This window comes from Acanthochromis polyacanthus, chromosome 9 (assembly GCF_021347895.1).
Source record: "Acanthochromis polyacanthus isolate Apoly-LR-REF ecotype Palm Island chromosome 9, KAUST_Apoly_ChrSc, whole genome shotgun sequence".
Taxonomy (NCBI): Eukaryota; Metazoa; Chordata; class Actinopteri; family Pomacentridae; genus Acanthochromis; species Acanthochromis polyacanthus.
In genome coordinates this window covers 2527161-2545929 of record NC_067121.1, presented here as the reverse complement: position 1 = coordinate 2545929, position 18769 = coordinate 2527161, and the positions used below count along the sequence as shown (strand labels likewise).

Here is an 18769-nt window from a genome sequence, read left to right as displayed (position 1 = left end):
TCAACAACAAACTGGACTGGTCACACAACGCAGAGGTCCTGTACAAGAAGGACCAAAGTCGTCTCCACCTGCTGAGGAGACTGAGGTCCTTTGGAGTGAGCAGGACTCTGCTCCGGACATTCTATGACTCTGTGGTAGCGTCTGCTGTTTTCTATGCAGTGGTCTGCTGGGGAGCAGGGAGCTCTGAGAGGGACAGAAAGAGACCGAACAGACTGGTGAGGAGGACCGGTTCTGTGCTGGACTGTTCCCTGGACTCCATAGAGGAGGTGGGTGAGAGGAGGATGTTGGCAAAGCTCACATCCATCATGGAGAATCCCTCTCACTCTCTGCATGACACTGTGATGTCTCAAAGGAGCTTTTTCAGCAGCAGACTGAGACACTTAACCTACAAGAAGGAACGCTATCGCAAGTCATTCATTCCATCTGCTATAAGACTTTATAACACCAGCAACAATGGCTGATGTTAAAACAAAACTGGACTCTATCACATTGGCTTTTATCATATAATCTGCACAGTTCTTGTACTATTTGAGTCTCTTGCACTTCTCATCATTCCATAAGTCACTTTTTTTCCATCTTACACTCTTGAAAATATTGGGATTGTTATTATGATTACTGTTTACTATGATGATTAATGTCTACTGTTGCTTATTGTCGCTCTACTGTATGATATATGCTGCCGTAACATGGGAAATTTCCCCGGACAAGGGGAGTAATAAAGGATTATCTTATCACTACATTTACCCTGTGGTACTACATTTACCCTCTAATACTACATTTACCCTGTAATACTACATTTACCCTCTAGTACTACATTTATCCTCTAATACTACATTTACCCTCGAGTACTACATTTATCCTCCAATACTACGTTTCAATTCAATTCAATTCAATTTTATTTATATAGCGTCAATTACAGTCAAATTGTCTCAAGACGCTTTACAGAACCCAAATGCCTGACCCCCAGAGCAGCCCAAAGGCGACAGTGGCAGGAAAACACCCTTTTAACAGGGAAGAAACCTCGAGCAGAACCCGGCTCTATATAGGGGGGACCCATCTGCCTGCTGGCTGGGGGGGTTGAGAGGGACAGAGGAGGGCAAGGGGGAGGGATGGGAGAAGAGGGAGGGGTGAGAAAGCAAGGAAAACACAACACACATTTGGATACATGTATGACAGGATATGTGACACAGACAAAGTATAAGCTAACATTGAAAACTGACTCATAGTTTACTCTGATGATGTACGGCTCTGACATTAAACATACTCCATATATAGCTAGCAGTAAAATTCAAACAGTATGTAAGTTAGCATAACTTTATCCTCTAATACTACATTTACCTTGTAATGCTACATTTACCGTCTAATACTACATTTACCCTCTAATACTGCATTTATCCTCTAATACTACATTTATCCTCTCGTACTACGTTTACCGTCTAATACTACATTTACCCTCTAATACTGCATTTACCGTCTAATACTACATTTACCCTCTAATACTACATTTACCCTCTAATACTGCATTTACCCTCTAATACTACATTTACCCTCTAATACTGCATTTACCCTCTAATACTGCATTTACCCTCTAATACTACATTTACCCTCTAATACTGCATTTACCCTCTAATACTACATTTACCCTCTAATACTGCATTTACCCTCTAATACTACATTTACCCTCTAATACTACATTTACCCTCTAATACTGCATTTACCCTCTAATACTACATTTATCCTCTAATACTACATTTATCCTCTTGTACTACATTTATCCTCTCGTACTACATTTACCCTCTAACACTACATTTACCCTCTAACACTACATTTACCCTCTAACACTACATTTTTCCTCTAGTACTACATTTATCCTCTAACACTACATTTACCCTCTAATACTACATTTACCCTCTAACACTACATTTACCCTCTAACACTACATTTACCCTCTAATACTACATTTACCCTCTAACACTACATTTACCCTCTAATACTACATTTACCCTCTAACACTACATTTACCCTCTAATACTACATTTATCCTCTAATACTACATTTACCCTCTAACACTACATTTACCCTCTAATACTACATTTACCCTCTAATACTACATTTACCCTCTAACACTACATTTACCCTCTAATACTACATTTACCCTCTAATACTACATTTATCCTCTAATACTACATTTACCCTCTAACACTACATTTACCCTCTAATACTACATTTACCCTCTAATACTACATTTACCCTCTAATGCTACATTTATCCTCTAACGCTACATTTACCCTCTAACGCTACATTTATCCTCTAATACTACATTTACCCTCTAATACTACATTTATCCTCTAATACTACATTTACCCTCTAATACTACATTTATCCTCTAATACTACATTTACCCTCTAACACTACATTTACCGTCTAATACTACATTTACCCTCGAATGCTACATTTACCCTCTAACGCTACATTTACCCTCTAATGCTACATTTATCCTCTAATACTACATTTACCCTCTAACACTACATTTATCCTCTAATACTACATTTACCGTCTAATACTACATTTACCCTCTAACACTACATTTATCCTCTAATACTACATTTACCCTCTAACACTACATTTACCGTCTAACACTACATTTACCGTCTAATACTACATTTACCCTCTAATACTACATTTACCCTCTAACACTACATTTATCCTCTAATACTACATTTACCCTCTAACACTACATTTATCCTCTAATACTACATTTATCCTCTAATACTACATTTACCCTCTAACACTACATTTACCGTCTAACACTACATTTACCGTCTAATACTACATTTACCCTCTAATACTACATTTACCCTCTAACACTACATTTATCCTCTAATACTACATTTACCCTCTAACACTACATTTATCCTCTAATACTACATTTATCCTCTAATACTACATTTACCCTCTAACACTACATTTACCGTCTAATACTACATTTACCCTCTAACACTACATTTATCCTCTAATACTACATTTACCCTCTAACACTACATTTACCGTCTAACACTACATTTACCGTCTAATACTACATTTACCCTCTAATACTACATTTACCCTCTAACACTACATTTATCCTCTAATACTACATTTACCCTCTAACACTACATTTATCCTCTAATACTACATTTATCCTCTAATACTACATTTACCCTCTAACACTACATTTACCGTCTAACACTACATTTATCCTCTAATACTACATTTACCCTCTAATACTACATTTACCCTCTAACACTACATTTATCCTCTAACACTACATTTATCCTCTAATACTACATTTACCCTCTAATACTACATTTACCCTCTAACACTACATTTACCCTCTAACACTACATTTACCCTCTAACACTACATTTACCCTCTAATACTACATTTATCCTCTAATACTACATTTACCCTCTAATACTACATTTATCCTCTAAAACCCCTCTGCTGTGTCAACCCGATGGAGTACAACTCTCCGCCTTGTGGAGTCAATCATTGACCTGGACCCTCACAGCCTAAATACTCTTCTGGATGCCCAAGGACATAAAGGCCTGTGCCTATCAGCAAGAGAATTGAGTCAGCTGAAAGAGCTTGTGGAAATTTTGGCCCCATTTCTTCAAGCAACAGACCTCACACAAGAGGAGAAAGTGGTGACTCTCAGTGCAGCTCTGCCTTGCGTTCTCTCACTCAACAGCCACCTCAGCAGTATGCTGAATGCAACTCCACACCTGGGCGGTTTTGTGAAAGCTCTCCAGAAGTCACTGCAGTGCCGTTTCCAGGGGATCTTTGCAAATGTCAGAATGGATGACGCAGCTCAACCTGCAGGAGATCTTCCATTTGGAGATATGGTCTATATGATGTCTGCACTTCTCGATCCATCATTTTGCTTTTTTTGGCTAGAGCAAGATGTCCTTGCACCAGATGAAGTCAAGAGTCAGCTGAAGGAGATGATAATAGGTAGGTGAGTGCACACCGTTTCCAAACACATCATATTATGAATCATTCAGGACTTGAAGTTCTCAGACACCAAATTAATGCTTAATGCGGTACATTGTCTACATTTCCTCCTACTCCCAAATTTCAGGCACACAAATCTTTTCTCACTTTCAATAACATCAGTAAAATCTCATTCACGCTTACTTATCGTTCATTAACTTAACCATCTTTGTGAGTAGTGTATATCATTTAACATCATAATATTGTAACTCACCATGATTCGTGTGCAACTGTTTCAGACCTTGTCTTGGCTGAGGCTCAGAAAGTCACTATACTTGCTGAGAGCAGTAGTGGAGAAGATGATAAGGATGAGCCACCTGCTAAAACACCACGCCTTTTCACTGGCTACAGGAGGAAAAACAACAAGAAGGGTGACCATGTATCATCTGTCAGGGCTGAGCTCATTCGCTACATCCAGGTGACCTCAGACGAAGAAGAATGGACTGCCTAGAGTTCTGGAAGAGGCATGCCAAAGTCTCTCTCTTGTGGCTATGAGAGTGCTCCCTGTTCCTGCCACCAGTGCACCAGTGGAGAGGGTATTCGGTCACGGAGGGCTAATAATGCGTCCTCACCGAGCCAGGCTTACTGCAAGGACATTGTCCAGCTTGATCTTTTTGAAATGTAACCATGCTGTTGCCTAATACTTTTCTAGGTATCCAGGTGCAGGAACAGTACATACTGTAGTGAAGTGTGGTGAAGACTTGGCCAGAAGAGACTTTACTGGCTTTACACATCATACAGCTCTTTTAACAGGCCCCTTGGACAATAAACTGAACAGTTAATGTCTAAATAATATTAGTACTGGGCTAACGTGGGTTAACTTTTGGAAATTCGTGTTTTTTTTAAGTCACAAAGCAAACCTGAGTTAACATTCCTGTCAAATAATCCACAAAACTCATCACAGATGAGACAGGGTTTACATCAAAGTATAACAATTTTTTATTGAATTTAAAAAAAATCTGACAACAAAAGGTTAAATTAATGCCTTTTTCTGTCTACTTAGGAACTGATAGTCAAGATCTAATACTCCAAGTTAACTGCCATCAAACACTGCAGAAGAGTACGTAACATGAAGTAATTGACAAGTCAAAGCCCAGTGAAGATCAATGTGGAAAATTGTATTTCTGTTGTTGTTGTTGTTATTAGCTGTAGTTATAAGACACCTACAAGCTTGTTAATGTTTACCCAGTGTATTAAGAGAATGTTGGAAGAATACAGTTTCCTTTAAAGTAAATCATTCATTGCGTGTTTTCTTCGTATTGCATTGCAGTCCCCTGTTTAAAGTGACCATATAACAAACAACTAATCAATACTGATATTTTATGTTAGTAGATAAAGGAGGGATAATAATACAGTAGATGCTTTGAATTTCTTAGATTTAGCTGTGCAACATTCTTAGAAGACCGAATAGCAGCAGATGATAGAAGGCTCATTAAAATAAGAAGAGACATGAGAAAATTATTTTTATATTATTTTATTATTATAGAGACTTGAGACTTGACTTGGACTCATGACCAAAGACTTGAGACTTAACCAAGTCTCACCCCTCAAAGACTTGAGACTTGACTTGGACTTGCAAAAAAAGACTTGTGAACATCTCTGGTCTCAGCTGAGTCAGTCCTGGAGAACCAGAACCAGTAGGAGGAAGGTTCTGGTTCTCCAGGATCTGATGAAACACTTTTTTGAATAAAACATGTTGAATAAGTGTCTCCACCTGGTAGCTGCTCAGCTGAACACGTGTCTGAAGGTTCATCTGCTCTCCTTCATCCTCCTGAACTCTGCACATGATCAGCAGCTCCAACGTTCAGCTTCCTGTTTCACATGGCAAGGATTAAACTGATCCAGCAACTTTTAATAAATGAGATCAGGGCTGGTTACCGGCGTGTTGCCATGGAGACACTGTGGGTTAGTTCACCTGGTTCAGGGTGTGGGAGGGATTATCCTCTACAAGCTGCTTAATCTCAGGGGGGCGGGGTCAGCAGGTTGACCAATCAGCTGCTCAGACTGTTGACTACCACAAACAGCAACACAGGCAGAAAGTGACATCACTACTATTTGTTCAAGTCAACCATGTCTGCTAAAAGTTCCTCACAACCACCTGGTTCCTTATCAGTGATCAGAGTTCTACCTTCACACTGGGAATATCTCCAGAGTTCCAGGTCCTTGAAGTCCATAGAGGAGAACGTCCCCTGGAGAAAGTTCTAGAGTAGACCTACTGACAACTAGAGAAAGTTCTAGAGTAGACCTACTGACACCTGGAGAAAGTTATAGAGTAGACCTACCGACACCTGGAGAAAGTTCTAGAGTAGACCTACCGACAGCTAGAGAAAGTTATAGAGTAGATCTACCGACAGCTAGAGAAAGTTATAGAGTAGACCTACCGACAACTAGAGAAAGTTATAGAGTAGACCTACCGACAGCTAGAGAAAGTTATAGAGTAGACCTACCGACAACTAGAGAAAGTTCTAGAGTAGACCTACCGACAACTAGAGAAAGTTCTAGAGTAGACCTACCGACAACTAGAGAAAGTTATAGAGTAGACCTACCGACACCTGGAGAAAGTTATAGAGTAGACCTACCGACACCTGGAGAAAGTTATAGAGTAGACCTACCGACAACTGTAGAAAGTTCTAGAGTAGACCTACTGACAACTAGAGAAAGTTCTAGAGTAGACCTACCGACAGCTGGAGAAAGTTCTGGAGTAGACCTACTGACAACTAGAGAAAGTTCTAGGGTAGTACTACTCAAAACTGGAGAAAGTTCTAGAGTAGACCTACCGACACCTGGAGAAAGTTCTAGAGTAGACCTACCGACAACTAGAGAAAGTTCTAGAGTAGACCTACCGACAACTGTAGAACGTTCTAGAGTAGTCCTACTGAAAACTGGAGAAAGTTCTAGAGTAGACCTACCGACAGCTGGAGAAAGTTCTGGAGTAGACCTACCGACAACTGGAGAAAGTTCTAGAGTAGACCTACCGACAGCTGGAGAAAGTTCGAGAATAGACCTACTGACAAGTGGAGAAAGTTCTAGAGTAGACCTACGGACAACTGGAGAAAGTTCTAGAGTAGAAGGTAACTCTAACCCTAACCCTTGGAACAAGTTTTCAACTGTCAACAACTTTTGAATAATTCCATGTGAAGCTGGACAAACTTTAAAAAGGTGATTGTGGGTGAACTTTAATGTCAGAGCAGGAACCAGGACCATCTGGAGACAGGATACATGACGACATTAGAACATTATTCTTCATCATGCTGTGATGATCTGACTGCTCTGTTTACATCCTGTCAGTGTTACCATCCAGTCCAATCCAGCTTTATTTGTATAGCACTTACCACCACCGATTGACCCAAAGTGCTGTACATACATGTACACAAAACAAGGCAAACAAAATCAGTCATGCCAACAGCTGCTTCATCGCACAAACGTCTTTTATTTTGAAGTAAAAAAGCTACCATAAAACACTTCCTGCTTCCATCATCAGACCCCGTGCCTCCTACACAGCCAATCAGAGTCTCAGGTCCGCTGTGGGCCTCGAGCGGTCCAATCAGAGCGCAGCGTGATGAGAGGGGGCGTGGTGTCGGCGGACATGTCTCAGCAGCAGCTGGCGGTCCGGACTGGAGTAGTCACATTGTTGGCATGGGAACGCCTCCCCGGTGTGATGGCGGCGAGCGTGGAGGTCCAGACTCTTCTTCTGGATGCTGAGACAGAGAAATGACTGTTACCATGACAATCGCGGTCCAATCACAGCAGTGTGTGTCCGGCGAGTGTTACCTGCTGTAATCACAGTGCTGACACCTGTACGGCTTCACCTGGCTGTGGGTCCGACTGTGGCGGAGCAGAGAGCTGCGATCGATGGACGCGTATGGACACTCAGCACACCTGTACGGCTTCTCACCTGGACACAACACACACAGGTGTGTGTGTTACCTGTGTGAGTCCTCAGGTGTATGTGTTACCTGTGTGAGTCCTCAGGTGTGTGTGTTACCTGTGTGAGTCCTCAGGTGTGTGTGTTACCTGTGTGAGTCCTCAGGTGTGTGTGTTACCTGTGTGAGTCCTCAGGTGTGTGTGTTACCTGTGTGAGTCCTCAGGTGTGTGTGTTACCTGTGTGAGTCCTCAGGTGTGTGTGTTACCTGTGTGAGTCCTCAGGTGTGTGTGTTACCTGTGTGAGTCCTCAGGTGTGTGTGTTACCTGTGTGAGTCCTCAGGTGTGTGTGTTACCTGTGTGAGTCCTCAGGTGTGTGTGTTACCTGTGTGAGTCCTCAGGTGTATGTGTTACCTGTGTGAGTCCTCAGGTGTGTGTGTTACCTGTGTGAGTCCTCAGGTGTGTGTGTTACCTGTGTGAGTCCTCAGGTGTGTGTGTTACCTGTGTGAGTCCTCAGGTGTGTGTGTTACCTGTGTGAGTCCTCAGGTGTGTGTGTTACCTGTGTGAGTCCTCAGGTGTGTGTGTTACCTGTGTGAGTCCTCAGGTGTGTGTGTTACCTGTGTGAGTCCTCAGGTGCTGCAGCAGCGAGGCCTTCAGTCTGCTGCTGTAGGTGCAGTGAGGACAGGTGAAGGGCTTGTCTCCTCCGTGGACGCCCAGGTGACGCCTCAGAGTGAGCTTTGAGGAGAACTTCCTGTAGAGAAGAAACATCACAACTGAATGGACCAATCAGGGCGGCCCCAGGTAGCTGCTGCTTCCTGCAGGTGTTACCCGTGACACAGAGAGCAGGTGAAGCCTGGCTGCTCTGAACCCTCCATCCCTTCCTTCCTCCTGGTCTTCTTCTTGGTCTCTGAGACGTTCTGCAGCGAATCAGCCGGAGCTCTTCTGGAAACATCAAGTATTAATAATCAGAACGGTGTTATAGACTTTAAACGCGTCTGATCAGATTTAAAAACATTTGATCACATATTAAACATGTCTCATCCGATTCTCTCGAGTTTAAAACATCTTTTCTTCATTCATCATAATTTTTCTGAGGGTCTTCATCAGACTTTGTGAGAACATCTGGAGACTCTGCTCAGATTTGTTCTCTGGCAGAAGTTCATTTCCTTTAGTTTACCTGTCGAGTCGCACTGCCTCCTTCCCTTCAGCTCGTCCAGTCAGCTGCTCTCTCCATTCATCTGAAAGCCAATCATCTCCAGCATGAGCAACGTTCTGGGTTACTGATGATGATGGTGATGAGGAGGACTGAGGCTGACCTGAGGATCTGCTGTGTTTGTGAGTCGGAGCGTTTCGTGCTGCGGTGTTCCTGAACGTCCTTCGACAGGCCGCCCTCTTCCTCCTCCTCCTGTCTCCCAGCTCCTCCTTCCTCCTCCTCCTGCAGATGTTCCAGTGAGGTTGGAGCTCCTCCCAGCTGTCGGCCGTCCATCGGCAGCAGATGCAGCTGAAGCCGCCGGCAGGACGGTGGGACCTGACGTGGACGTCCAGCAGCCGGCGGGACGGCAGCGTCAGCGGACACAGGAGACACGACAGCCTGCCGGGGGTGGAGCCGGCGTCTGGTGGGGAGGAGGGTTCTGGACGGGGGAGGACGTGGAGGGAGGAGGGGGAGGTTTGGAGATCCGACAGAGACCCAGAGTCATGAGGTGAGCGGACTGCGCCATCTGCTCCTGGGTGGAGGGGGGGTCCATGGGACAGGACAGGTCCACAGAGCTCCTCTTCAGAGGGAAGATGGACGAGTCCTCCTCAAACAGAGTGCTGACCTGCAGACGGACGGACGGATGCTCAGAAAACATACCAGAACCAGAACCAGAACTAACAGCAGGGGTTTAAAGAAATCCCCATAAAAACAGAAAGAAGCATCAGATTATTGAAAACACTTCATTCTACGTCTCATAGGGTGTGTGTCTGATGGGGATGAGATGGAGAACAGGACAGTCATCTCTGACTTTGTCGACTGGTGTGAGCGAAACCATCTGCAGCTCAACGCCAGTAAGACGAAAGAGATGACCATCGACTTCTGCAGGAGGAGGACACCTCAGACTGCACCGGTGAACATCCAGGGTTTGGACACTGAAATAGTGGACTCATACAGATACCTGGGTGTTCACCTCAACAACAAACTGGACTGGTCACACAACACAGAGGTCCTGTACAAGAAGGACCAAAGTCGTCTCCACCTGCTGAGGAGACCGAGGTCCTTTGGAGTGAGCAGGACTCTGCTCCGGACATTCTATGACTCTGTGGTAGCGTCTGCTGTTTTCTATGCAGTGGTCTGCTGGGGAGCAGGGAGCTCTGAGAGGGACAGAAAGAGACTGAACAGACTGGTGAGGAGGGCCGGTTCTGTGCTGGACTGTTCCCTGGACTCCATAGAGGAGGATGTTGGCAAAGCTCACATCCATCAGGGACAACCCCTCTCACCCACTGCATGACACTGTGGAGTCTCTAAGTAGCTTTTTCAGCAGCAGACTGAGACACTTAACCTACAAGAAGGAACGCTATCGCAAATCATTCATTCCATCTGCTGCAAGACTTTATAACATCAGCATCACTGGATGATGTTTACACAAAAATGGACTGCTTCACACAATCCCTTACCACATAATATGCACAGTTCTCGGTACTTCACATCATTCCATAAGCCACCTTTCCCATCCTACACTCATGAACATATTGTGATTGTTATTATGATGATCATTATACTGTTGTTTATTGTTCCTATTGTTGTATGATGTATGCTGCTGTAACATGGGAAATTTCCCCGGAAACGGGGAGTAATAAAGGATTATCTTATCTTATCATTTCAAAACTCTACATACATGAACAGCAGAAAATCTGAGTTTATTAGAAAGTTTTTTCCACAGAATGAATCATGTCTGTAGATGATCCTGTTGTAGAAAGTAGGCTGGTTCTAGAGAAAATAAACAGAAACCAGATCCAGTGTTCAGACTCACACACCTGGATGGATTTCAGCTGATCTGCTGTCAGTTTAAATCCATCCAGGTGAGGACCAGAATGACATGAAAACTGTCCAAAATGACTGAAAATGATCCTAAGGACACAAAAATGATCCAAAATGATGAGAAAACCCCAAGCTGACGTGAAAACTGTTGAAAATGAGTCAGAATTCACCCAAAATGATATAAAATGATCCAAACTGACTGAAAATTTGCAGAACGACACAAAATCAGTCCACAATGCTTCAGAAAAGACAGAGAATGACTCAGAAATTATCCAAAATTACAGAAAATAAGTTCAGAATGACATGAAAATTTGTCCAAAATGATTCAAAAACTGTCCAAAATTCGCCACATCTCAACTGTCTTCAGACTGAGATCCTGGATGGATTTAAACTGATCTGGTGTCAGTTTTTACCAGAACTCAGATGTTTCTCCTCCTAAATGTCATGGTTCTATCTGCTGGACTGATGAAGTTCTGAGGCTCAGAAATGATGGAAAAAGTCCATTAAAAAGTGATAAATCTGGACCACCTCTCTGGACTTCAATAACCTGGAATGTTCTAAGTGAGACTAAACTTGTGAGACTTAAAGACCGGAAGCAGGAAAGGAGAACGTCCCCTGGAGAAAGTTCTAGAATAGACCTACCGACACCTGGAGAAAGTTAGACCGGATATGGGTCACCACTGAACAGACATGTGGCAGCGCCGCTCCTGATTTTGCAAGATTTCAACACCAATTTGACTGAATATAGGACATTTTTTAACTTTACAGGGAGCACTTTTCAATAAAGAATTACAAAATGCCTCCGAAATCGGCAAAACAAGCTTTAAAAACACCAAAATCTGACTTGGTTCACGACGCGGAGCAGCATGCTAATGAAGCTGTGGAAGTTGAGCTAACTTCGGAAGCTAACACCAGCGAACTTATCCCCTCATCCACGCTTCAACTGATGCAAGAAGATTTCGGGAGAAGGTTTGACGCGATGCTCGCTGAAATAAAGGCTGTGAGAGGTGACATAAAGCTGATGGCAGCCCGTGTTTCTCTGGCAGAGGACAGAATTGGTACAAACGAGGACAACGTCACTACTTTGAAAGATGCTAACAGCTCAATGAAAGCGGAACTAGACGCACTGACACGTAAAGTGGAGGACCTGGAAAACCAAAGCCGAAGAAATAACATTGGTTTGGTGGGTCTACAAGAGAGAAAAGAAGGCAGGGTCATATGCACTTTCCTGTCTAGATGGATCCCCGAGGTGCTTGGTGCTGAAAACTTTCCCGGACCGCTTTCGATTGAGAGGGCACACAGAATTGGGAGCCCTCGCGATGCAGATTCAATAGCATGACCCCGAGAAGTAATAATTAAGTTTCTCAACTTCTCAGACAAAGTTCGAGTCATGAGGGCTGCAAGATTAAAGGGCACCGTCCTCTATGAAGCCAAGAGAGTGATGCTCTTCCAAGACTTCTCAGGGGACCTCCGCAAACAACGGAGACTGTTCGACCCGATTAAGAAACAGCTGTCAACCCTCCACATCCAGGATCTGCGCTTTGGCATCATCTATCCGGCAAAGATGTTGATCACCCATCAAGGAAGTTGACGTGTGTTTGACACCCCCTCGGAAGCAAGTCTCTTTGTGCAGCAGCTTAAGACGAATGGACTAGAGGAGAACAGTACCTGAACTGCAATGGCGCATACCGGTAAAACTGACATGATAATTATGGTCGCTCAATCGGCACATTATTTCAGGCCATTAACTACAATGTAAGATTGCTTTATGTACGAGATATTATGGTCTGGTGCCTTCTTTTATTTTGGTGGTACAAGATTAATAACTCTTCCTTTTCTAATTTGAAGGAGTGGCTTTGTTATGCCAGTTTCAGTGTTTTGCTGCTCCTCTACTAAGTTATCTTTTGGTGGATCATCCAAGGCCTTTAGCCTGGTCTTTTTATGCTTTATTTTTCTGGGTCAGATGCTCCCGTTTAAATGCACCTTTGTTAATTATGTTCTAATGTTTTTTCTGTTTGCACCGCCCTGCTCCTTCCCTTTCCTTTCCCCATTTTCCTTTTTAATGGCAGACTTGGACATTTCTGTTTTTCTTGCTATTTAAATGCCTGTTTCACCAGCTCTAAAAATAACCTCTTGGAATGTAAGGGGATTAAACAAACTAACTAGGCTTAAACAAGTAATGAATAGAATTAGACAAATTAAGGCACATATCATATTTTTACAAGAGTCACACCTTACTGCTGAAAATATTGATAGAGTTAAAAGGCGCTGGCCAGGCCATGTTTTTCACTCATCACATAACTCTCATTCTTTAATCACGTTTATTCACAACACTGTTCCATTCAATCTCATTAACGCTGTAAGTGACAAGTTTGGTAGATATCTTATTGTTGAATGTCAAATAGCATCACAAAGGTTAAACTTAGTCAATTTACAGTGCCTTGTGAAAGTATTCCTCCCCCTTGAACTTTTCAACCTTTCGCCACATTTCAGGCTTCAAACATAAAGATATAAAATTTTAATTTTTTGTCAAGAATCAACAACAAGTGGGACACAATCGTGAAGTGGAACGAAATTTATTGGATATTTTAGACTTTTTTAACAAATAAAAACCTGAAAAGTGGGGCGTGCAATATTATTGGGCCCCTTTACTTTCAGTGCAGCAAACTCACTCCAGAAGTTCAGTGAGGATCTCTGAATGATCCAACGTTGTCCTAAATGACTGATGATGATAAATAGAATCCACCTGTGTGTAATCAAGTCTCCGTATAAATGCACCTGCTCTGTGATAGTCTCAGGGTTCTGTTTAAAGTGCAGAGAGCATCATGAAGACCAAGGAACACACCAGGCAGGTCCCAGATACTGTTGTGGAGAAGTTTAAAGCCGGATTTGGATACAAAAAGATTTCCCAAGCTTTAAACATCTCAAGGAGCACTGTGCAAGCAATCATATTGAAATGGAAGGAGTATCAGACCACTGCAGATCTACCAAGACCCGGCCATCCCTCTAAACTTTCACCTCGAACAAGGAGAAGACTGATCAGAGATGCAGCCAAGAGGCCCATGATCACTCTGGATGAACTGCAGAGATCTACAGCTGAGGTGGGAGAGTCTGTCCATAGGACAACAATCAGTCGTACACTGCACAAATCTGGCCTTTATGGAAGAGTGGCAAGAAGAAAGCCATTTCTCAAAGATATCCATAAAAAGTCTGGTTTGAAGTTTGCCACAAGCCACCTGGGAGACACACCAAACATGTGGAAGAAGGTGCTCTGGTCAGATGAAACCAAAATCCAACTTTTTGGCCACAATGCAAAACGATATGTTTGGCGTAAAAGCAACACAGCTCATCACCCTGAACACACCATCCCCACTGTCAAACATGGTGGTGGCAGCCTCATGGTTTGGGCCTGCTTTTCTTCAGCAGGGACAGGGAAGATGGTTAAAATTGATGGGAAGATGAATGGAGCCAAATACAGGAGCATTCTGGAAGAAAACCTGTTGGAGTCTGCAAAAGACCTGAGACTGGGACGGAGATTTATCTTCCAACAGGACAATGATCCAAAACATAAAGCCAAATCTACAATGGAATGGTTCACAAATAAACGTATCCAGGTGTTAGAATGGCCAAGTCAAAGTCCAGACCTGAATCCAATCCAGAATCTGTGGGCAGAGCTGAAGACTGCTGTTCACAAACGCTCTCCATCCAACCTCACTGAGCTCCAGCTGTTTTGCAACGAAGAATGGGCAAGAATTTCAGTCTCTGGATGTGCAAAACTGATAGAGACATACCCCAAGAGACTTTCAGCTGTAACTGCAGCAAAAGGTGGCGCTACAAAGTATTAATGCAAGGGGGCCCAATAATATTGCACGCCCCACTTTTCAGGTTTTTATTTGTTAAAAAAGTTTAAAATATCCAATAAATTTCGTTCCACTTCACGATTGTGTCCCAATTGTTGTTGATTCTTGACAAAAATTAAACTTTTCTATCTTTATGTTTGAAGCCTGAAATGTGGCGAAAGGTTGAAAAGTTCAAGGGGGCCGAATACTTTCACAAGGCACTGTATCTGGGTGTAACAACGATGTTCCAATGTTTTTTAGAAATCTATTCCTCTCTCTGGCTCCACTTCCAGGTTTTTTAATTATTGGGGCTGACTTTAATTGTACTCTTTACCCTAATATAGACAGATCTACTGGAATTGATTCGGCACAAAAACAAACAAGAAAGGAAATACTACAATCTATGGTAGAATATAATCTGGTTGATATCTGGAGCCACAAGAAACTGAAGAAGTAATATTCAGAAATGCTTCTAGCTCAAATTCTCTAATTTTAGAATTAAATAAATTAAAAGCCAAATACAACATCCTGTCAGTAAATAAAGCTACAAAAAGTCTGTTGAGGCTGAAGCGATCGTTTTATGAGCAGGGTGAAAAAGCGAGTGAAATCTTGGCTTGGCGCGTTAAACAGGTTCAGAATGAAAGAACAATTAATTCCATACTTGCAGTTAAAGGACAGTTGATTATGGATCACAAACAAATCAATGATACTTTTCGCACTTTTTATCAAAACTTATATACCTCAGAGTGCTCTAACTCAGTTTCAACAAAACAGAATGATTTTTTGGCTCAACTGGATTTTCCTAATTTACAAGATAATGATGTAGCCAGTCTTGAATGCAATTTAACAGTTGAAGAAATCATTAAATCCATTGAAAATTTGAGTGGTGGTAAAACTCCTGGACCTGACGCAATACCAATGGAAATATTTAAAATATTCAAAGACAAATTAGCTCAACCTTCATTAGATATGTATCAAGAATCGTTTAGTTGCGGGACTCTTTCTCCATCACTTAATGTAGCTACAATTACTCTGTTATTAAACCCTAACAAGCCCTCAACACAGTGCAGCTCATACAGACCTATCTCATTGTTGAACAATGACTACAAGATCTTATGTAAAGCATTAGCAAGGAGACTAGAAGTGTTATTGTCAAAGATGGTTCACTGTGATCAGAGTGGTTTTATACGAGGGCGACAGGGGTTCCACAACATTCCAAGAGTGATGAACATGATTTATGAGAAAAATGGGAGTGCTGACCATGCTTTAATTGCAATGGATGCTGAGAAAGCCTTCGATAGAATCGAATGGCAGTACCTATTTGAAGTTATGGAAAAATTTGGAATCAAATGCAACTTCTTAAAATGGGTTCAATTATTGTATTCCAACCCTCAAGCTGAAATAATGACAAATGGCCTTTTTACCTAGGTTAGAACTTTGTCCAGGAGACGTTCTCCTCTAAGGACTCTGGAAACATTCCCAGTCTGAAGGTAGAACTCTGATCATTGGTAAAGAACCAGTGTGTGTGTGTGTGTGTGTGTGTGTGTACTTGTTTCTGCTGTACCGGTGGGGACTTTGACCTGACTATTTGCTATAAAGGTGGGGACTTGTCTTACGGTGGGGACCTAAAATGAGGTCCCCACGGGTGGCAACACCGTTTTCTTGGCCATATTGTTGTTAATAAAAAATGTAAAAGTGCAAAAACGTTTGTTTAGGGTTAGGCATTGATTTGGTGATGGTTAAGGTTAGGGTTAGGGTTAGGAGTTAGATATGAATGGGAGTCAATGGTAAGTCCCCACCGGTATAGAAAAACAAACGTGTGTGTGTGTGTGTGTGTGTGTGTGTGTGTGTGTGTGTGTGTGTGTGTGTGTGTGTGTGTGTGTGTCAGGGGTGTCACCTCACAGGTGTGTGCGACCTGCAGCCCCCCCTCAGTGCTGATGTCACAGGTGGGCGGGCTCATGTTGTCCAGCATGTTGTAGAGCAGGAAGTCCTCATCCTCGTCACTCTGCTTCGTTTCTCCGTTCAGGTCCAGCTGATAAGGCGATGCCCCCCGCTGCAGCTCCACCTCTTCCCCGCCCTCAGCCTCGCCCTCCAGACAGGTGAGGGAAGGGGGCGGTGCCTGAGCAGCAGGTGGCTGCTGATGGAGGCCTTCAGGCCGCAGGTGAACTGACAGAGTTTGCAGCGATAGAGCTCCACCAGGAAGGACTCCACCAGCCCCACCGTTGCCCCGAGGAGCCCCTCCACCTCCCCACAGTACAGACTGGAGCTCACGGCTCCACCCACCACCTGCAGGGTCACGGGGCTGATGTCACGGTACCGCTGCTTCACCCACGACATCGCCGGTCGCTGATTGGACGTTTAACTCTGCAGGTAACAGAACATCAGAACAACACCAGCAGAACATCAGAACAACACCAGCAGAACATCAGAACAACACCAGCAGAACATCAGAACGACACGGGGCAGAACATCAGAACAACACCAGCAGAACATCAGAACAACATGCAGCAGAACATCAGAACAACACCAGCAGAACATCAGAACAACACCAGCAGAACATCAGAACAACACCAGCAGAACATCAGAACAACACCAGCAGAACATCAGAACGACACGGGGCAGAACATCAGAACAACACCAGCAGAACATCAGAACAACACCAGCAGAACATCAGAACAACATGCAGCAGAACATCAGAACAACACCAGCAGAACACCAGCTGGACCTGATAAAATACATCAGAACAAACTGGGACCACGCTGTTAGAACCAGTCACTCAGAAAACAATAAAAACTTGTTCAGTCCTAACCGGCATTTCTTGTTGTGACAAGTTGTGACTATCCCCAGTTAACCTGGGCGTGTTCCCTAAACAATCACCAGGTGTTAAACACCTGACAGAATGACAAAGATCTCTGTGGATGAAGAGGGGCGTTTATGGACTGATCAGTGGCATGATCAGACTGTGGTCTCTAATTTTACTGCTGGATAACATCGTTTCCAATCCTCTCACCATACTTGAAAAATACATGTTTTTTTTCGCCTGCACATTTCTTTTTCCTGTCTGTAGGTTATATTTAAATGCATATAGACTTTATTAAGTAGTGATGCCGACGTTTTTCAGCGGGGTCTTCTTCATCTGGTATCTTTCTTTCACACACATCCAGGTCTAGTCTTGAAGAATCTGCGACGAAACATCTGGAGACGGAAACTATCACCAGTTAATCAGATCACCAGTTAAACTGGAACACCGGAACTGTACGGTAAACACGTTTTGTTTTTGTTTTTTTACAGTGTATTCTATTTCATTAATAAATAAATTCTAAAATAGTTGTTGAACGCATAATAACAAACTTATTAATAATACTGTGAGGCTTTTATAAACTTTTTTTCTCCAAAATATCACAACATCTAAAACATCACCAGAGAGCTAATGGAGGCAACTGCGCCACACTCCTCTTTGATTTTTAGATTTTAAAACGACAGAAACTAACTCTGGTGAGCATGCTAACGCTGAGCTAACATGCTAACAGGGAGTTTAACTGTCAGGAAGCTAACGGTGCTAGAAGCAGTTAATCAGACGGAGCGGCTTCGTGTTTCTATGTTCAGCACAAACATCTTCAGTAAATCAGTTTACAGGTGAAACCCCGAAGTTTTACAGAAACTCACCTGCAGCTATTTGTTTACATCCATCACCACGTCTTCTTCTTCTGCCGCCCAGTCGGACTGCCGCTGTAGCGCCACCTGAAGGACGTTTAAAAAAGAGCAAGAAAAGAGATAAAATCCTCTTCAAACTTCAGTAATCCGACTAATAAAAACGTCATATTTGTGTCTAAAGTACATTTCTGCTGGTTATTTAGCAGCAACATATCAAATAAAATCCTTTCAGTCTGGAATAAACTCATTAAGCACCTTAAATAAAGTATTAAACTCGCTTTAATCCCACAACAAACCGATAAAACCCACCGAGACGTTAAATCAAGGCAGCAGTCACCATAGTGACCACCATCAGAAGGAGGTCACA

General features: G+C 42.9%; 2 protein-coding genes and 1 long non-coding RNA gene across 4 annotated transcripts in view; 1 reads left to right on the top strand and 2 right to left on the bottom strand.

Annotated features, from left to right (window-relative positions):
* Window positions 1-7442: 7442 nt before the first annotated feature.
* Window positions 7443-9693, bottom strand: si:dkey-154p10.3 (zinc finger protein Xfin; the record flags this gene model as incomplete). The annotated part of the gene is made up of 6 exons (XM_051953910.1): window positions 7443-7730; window positions 7804-7927; window positions 8511-8644; window positions 8722-8832; window positions 9071-9131; window positions 9210-9693. Coding segments are annotated over 6 exons (1068 nt in total), but the record flags the coding sequence as incomplete, so codon positions are not given.
* A 31-nt stretch (window positions 9694-9724) lies between these two features.
* The window catches only part of LOC110963066 (uncharacterized), a 9058-nt gene continuing 13 nt past the window's right edge, over window positions 9725-18769 (bottom strand). Inside the window, exons 1-5 of one of the 2 annotated variants that reach the window (XR_007944426.1) lie at window positions 18712-18769; window positions 18415-18489; window positions 17861-17943; window positions 16651-17112; window positions 9725-10242 (exon numbers count right to left, since the gene is read on the bottom strand). The exon at window positions 18712-18769 is cut by the window's right edge and continues 13 nt beyond it. This is a non-coding gene — a long non-coding RNA (uncharacterized LOC110963066). Of the gene's footprint in view, window positions 10243-16645; window positions 17113-17860; window positions 17944-18414; window positions 18490-18711 lie in introns of both variants that reach the window. The other variant, XR_007944427.1, reaches the window with a different exon arrangement.
* ccr9a (chemokine (C-C motif) receptor 9a) overlaps window positions 17903-18769 on the top strand; it is a 10076-nt gene continuing 9209 nt past the window's right edge. Inside the window, exon 1 of the mRNA XM_051953865.1 lies at window positions 17903-18008. The gene's annotated coding sequence lies outside the window, so the exon portion shown is untranslated. The remainder of the gene's footprint in view (window positions 18009-18769) is intronic.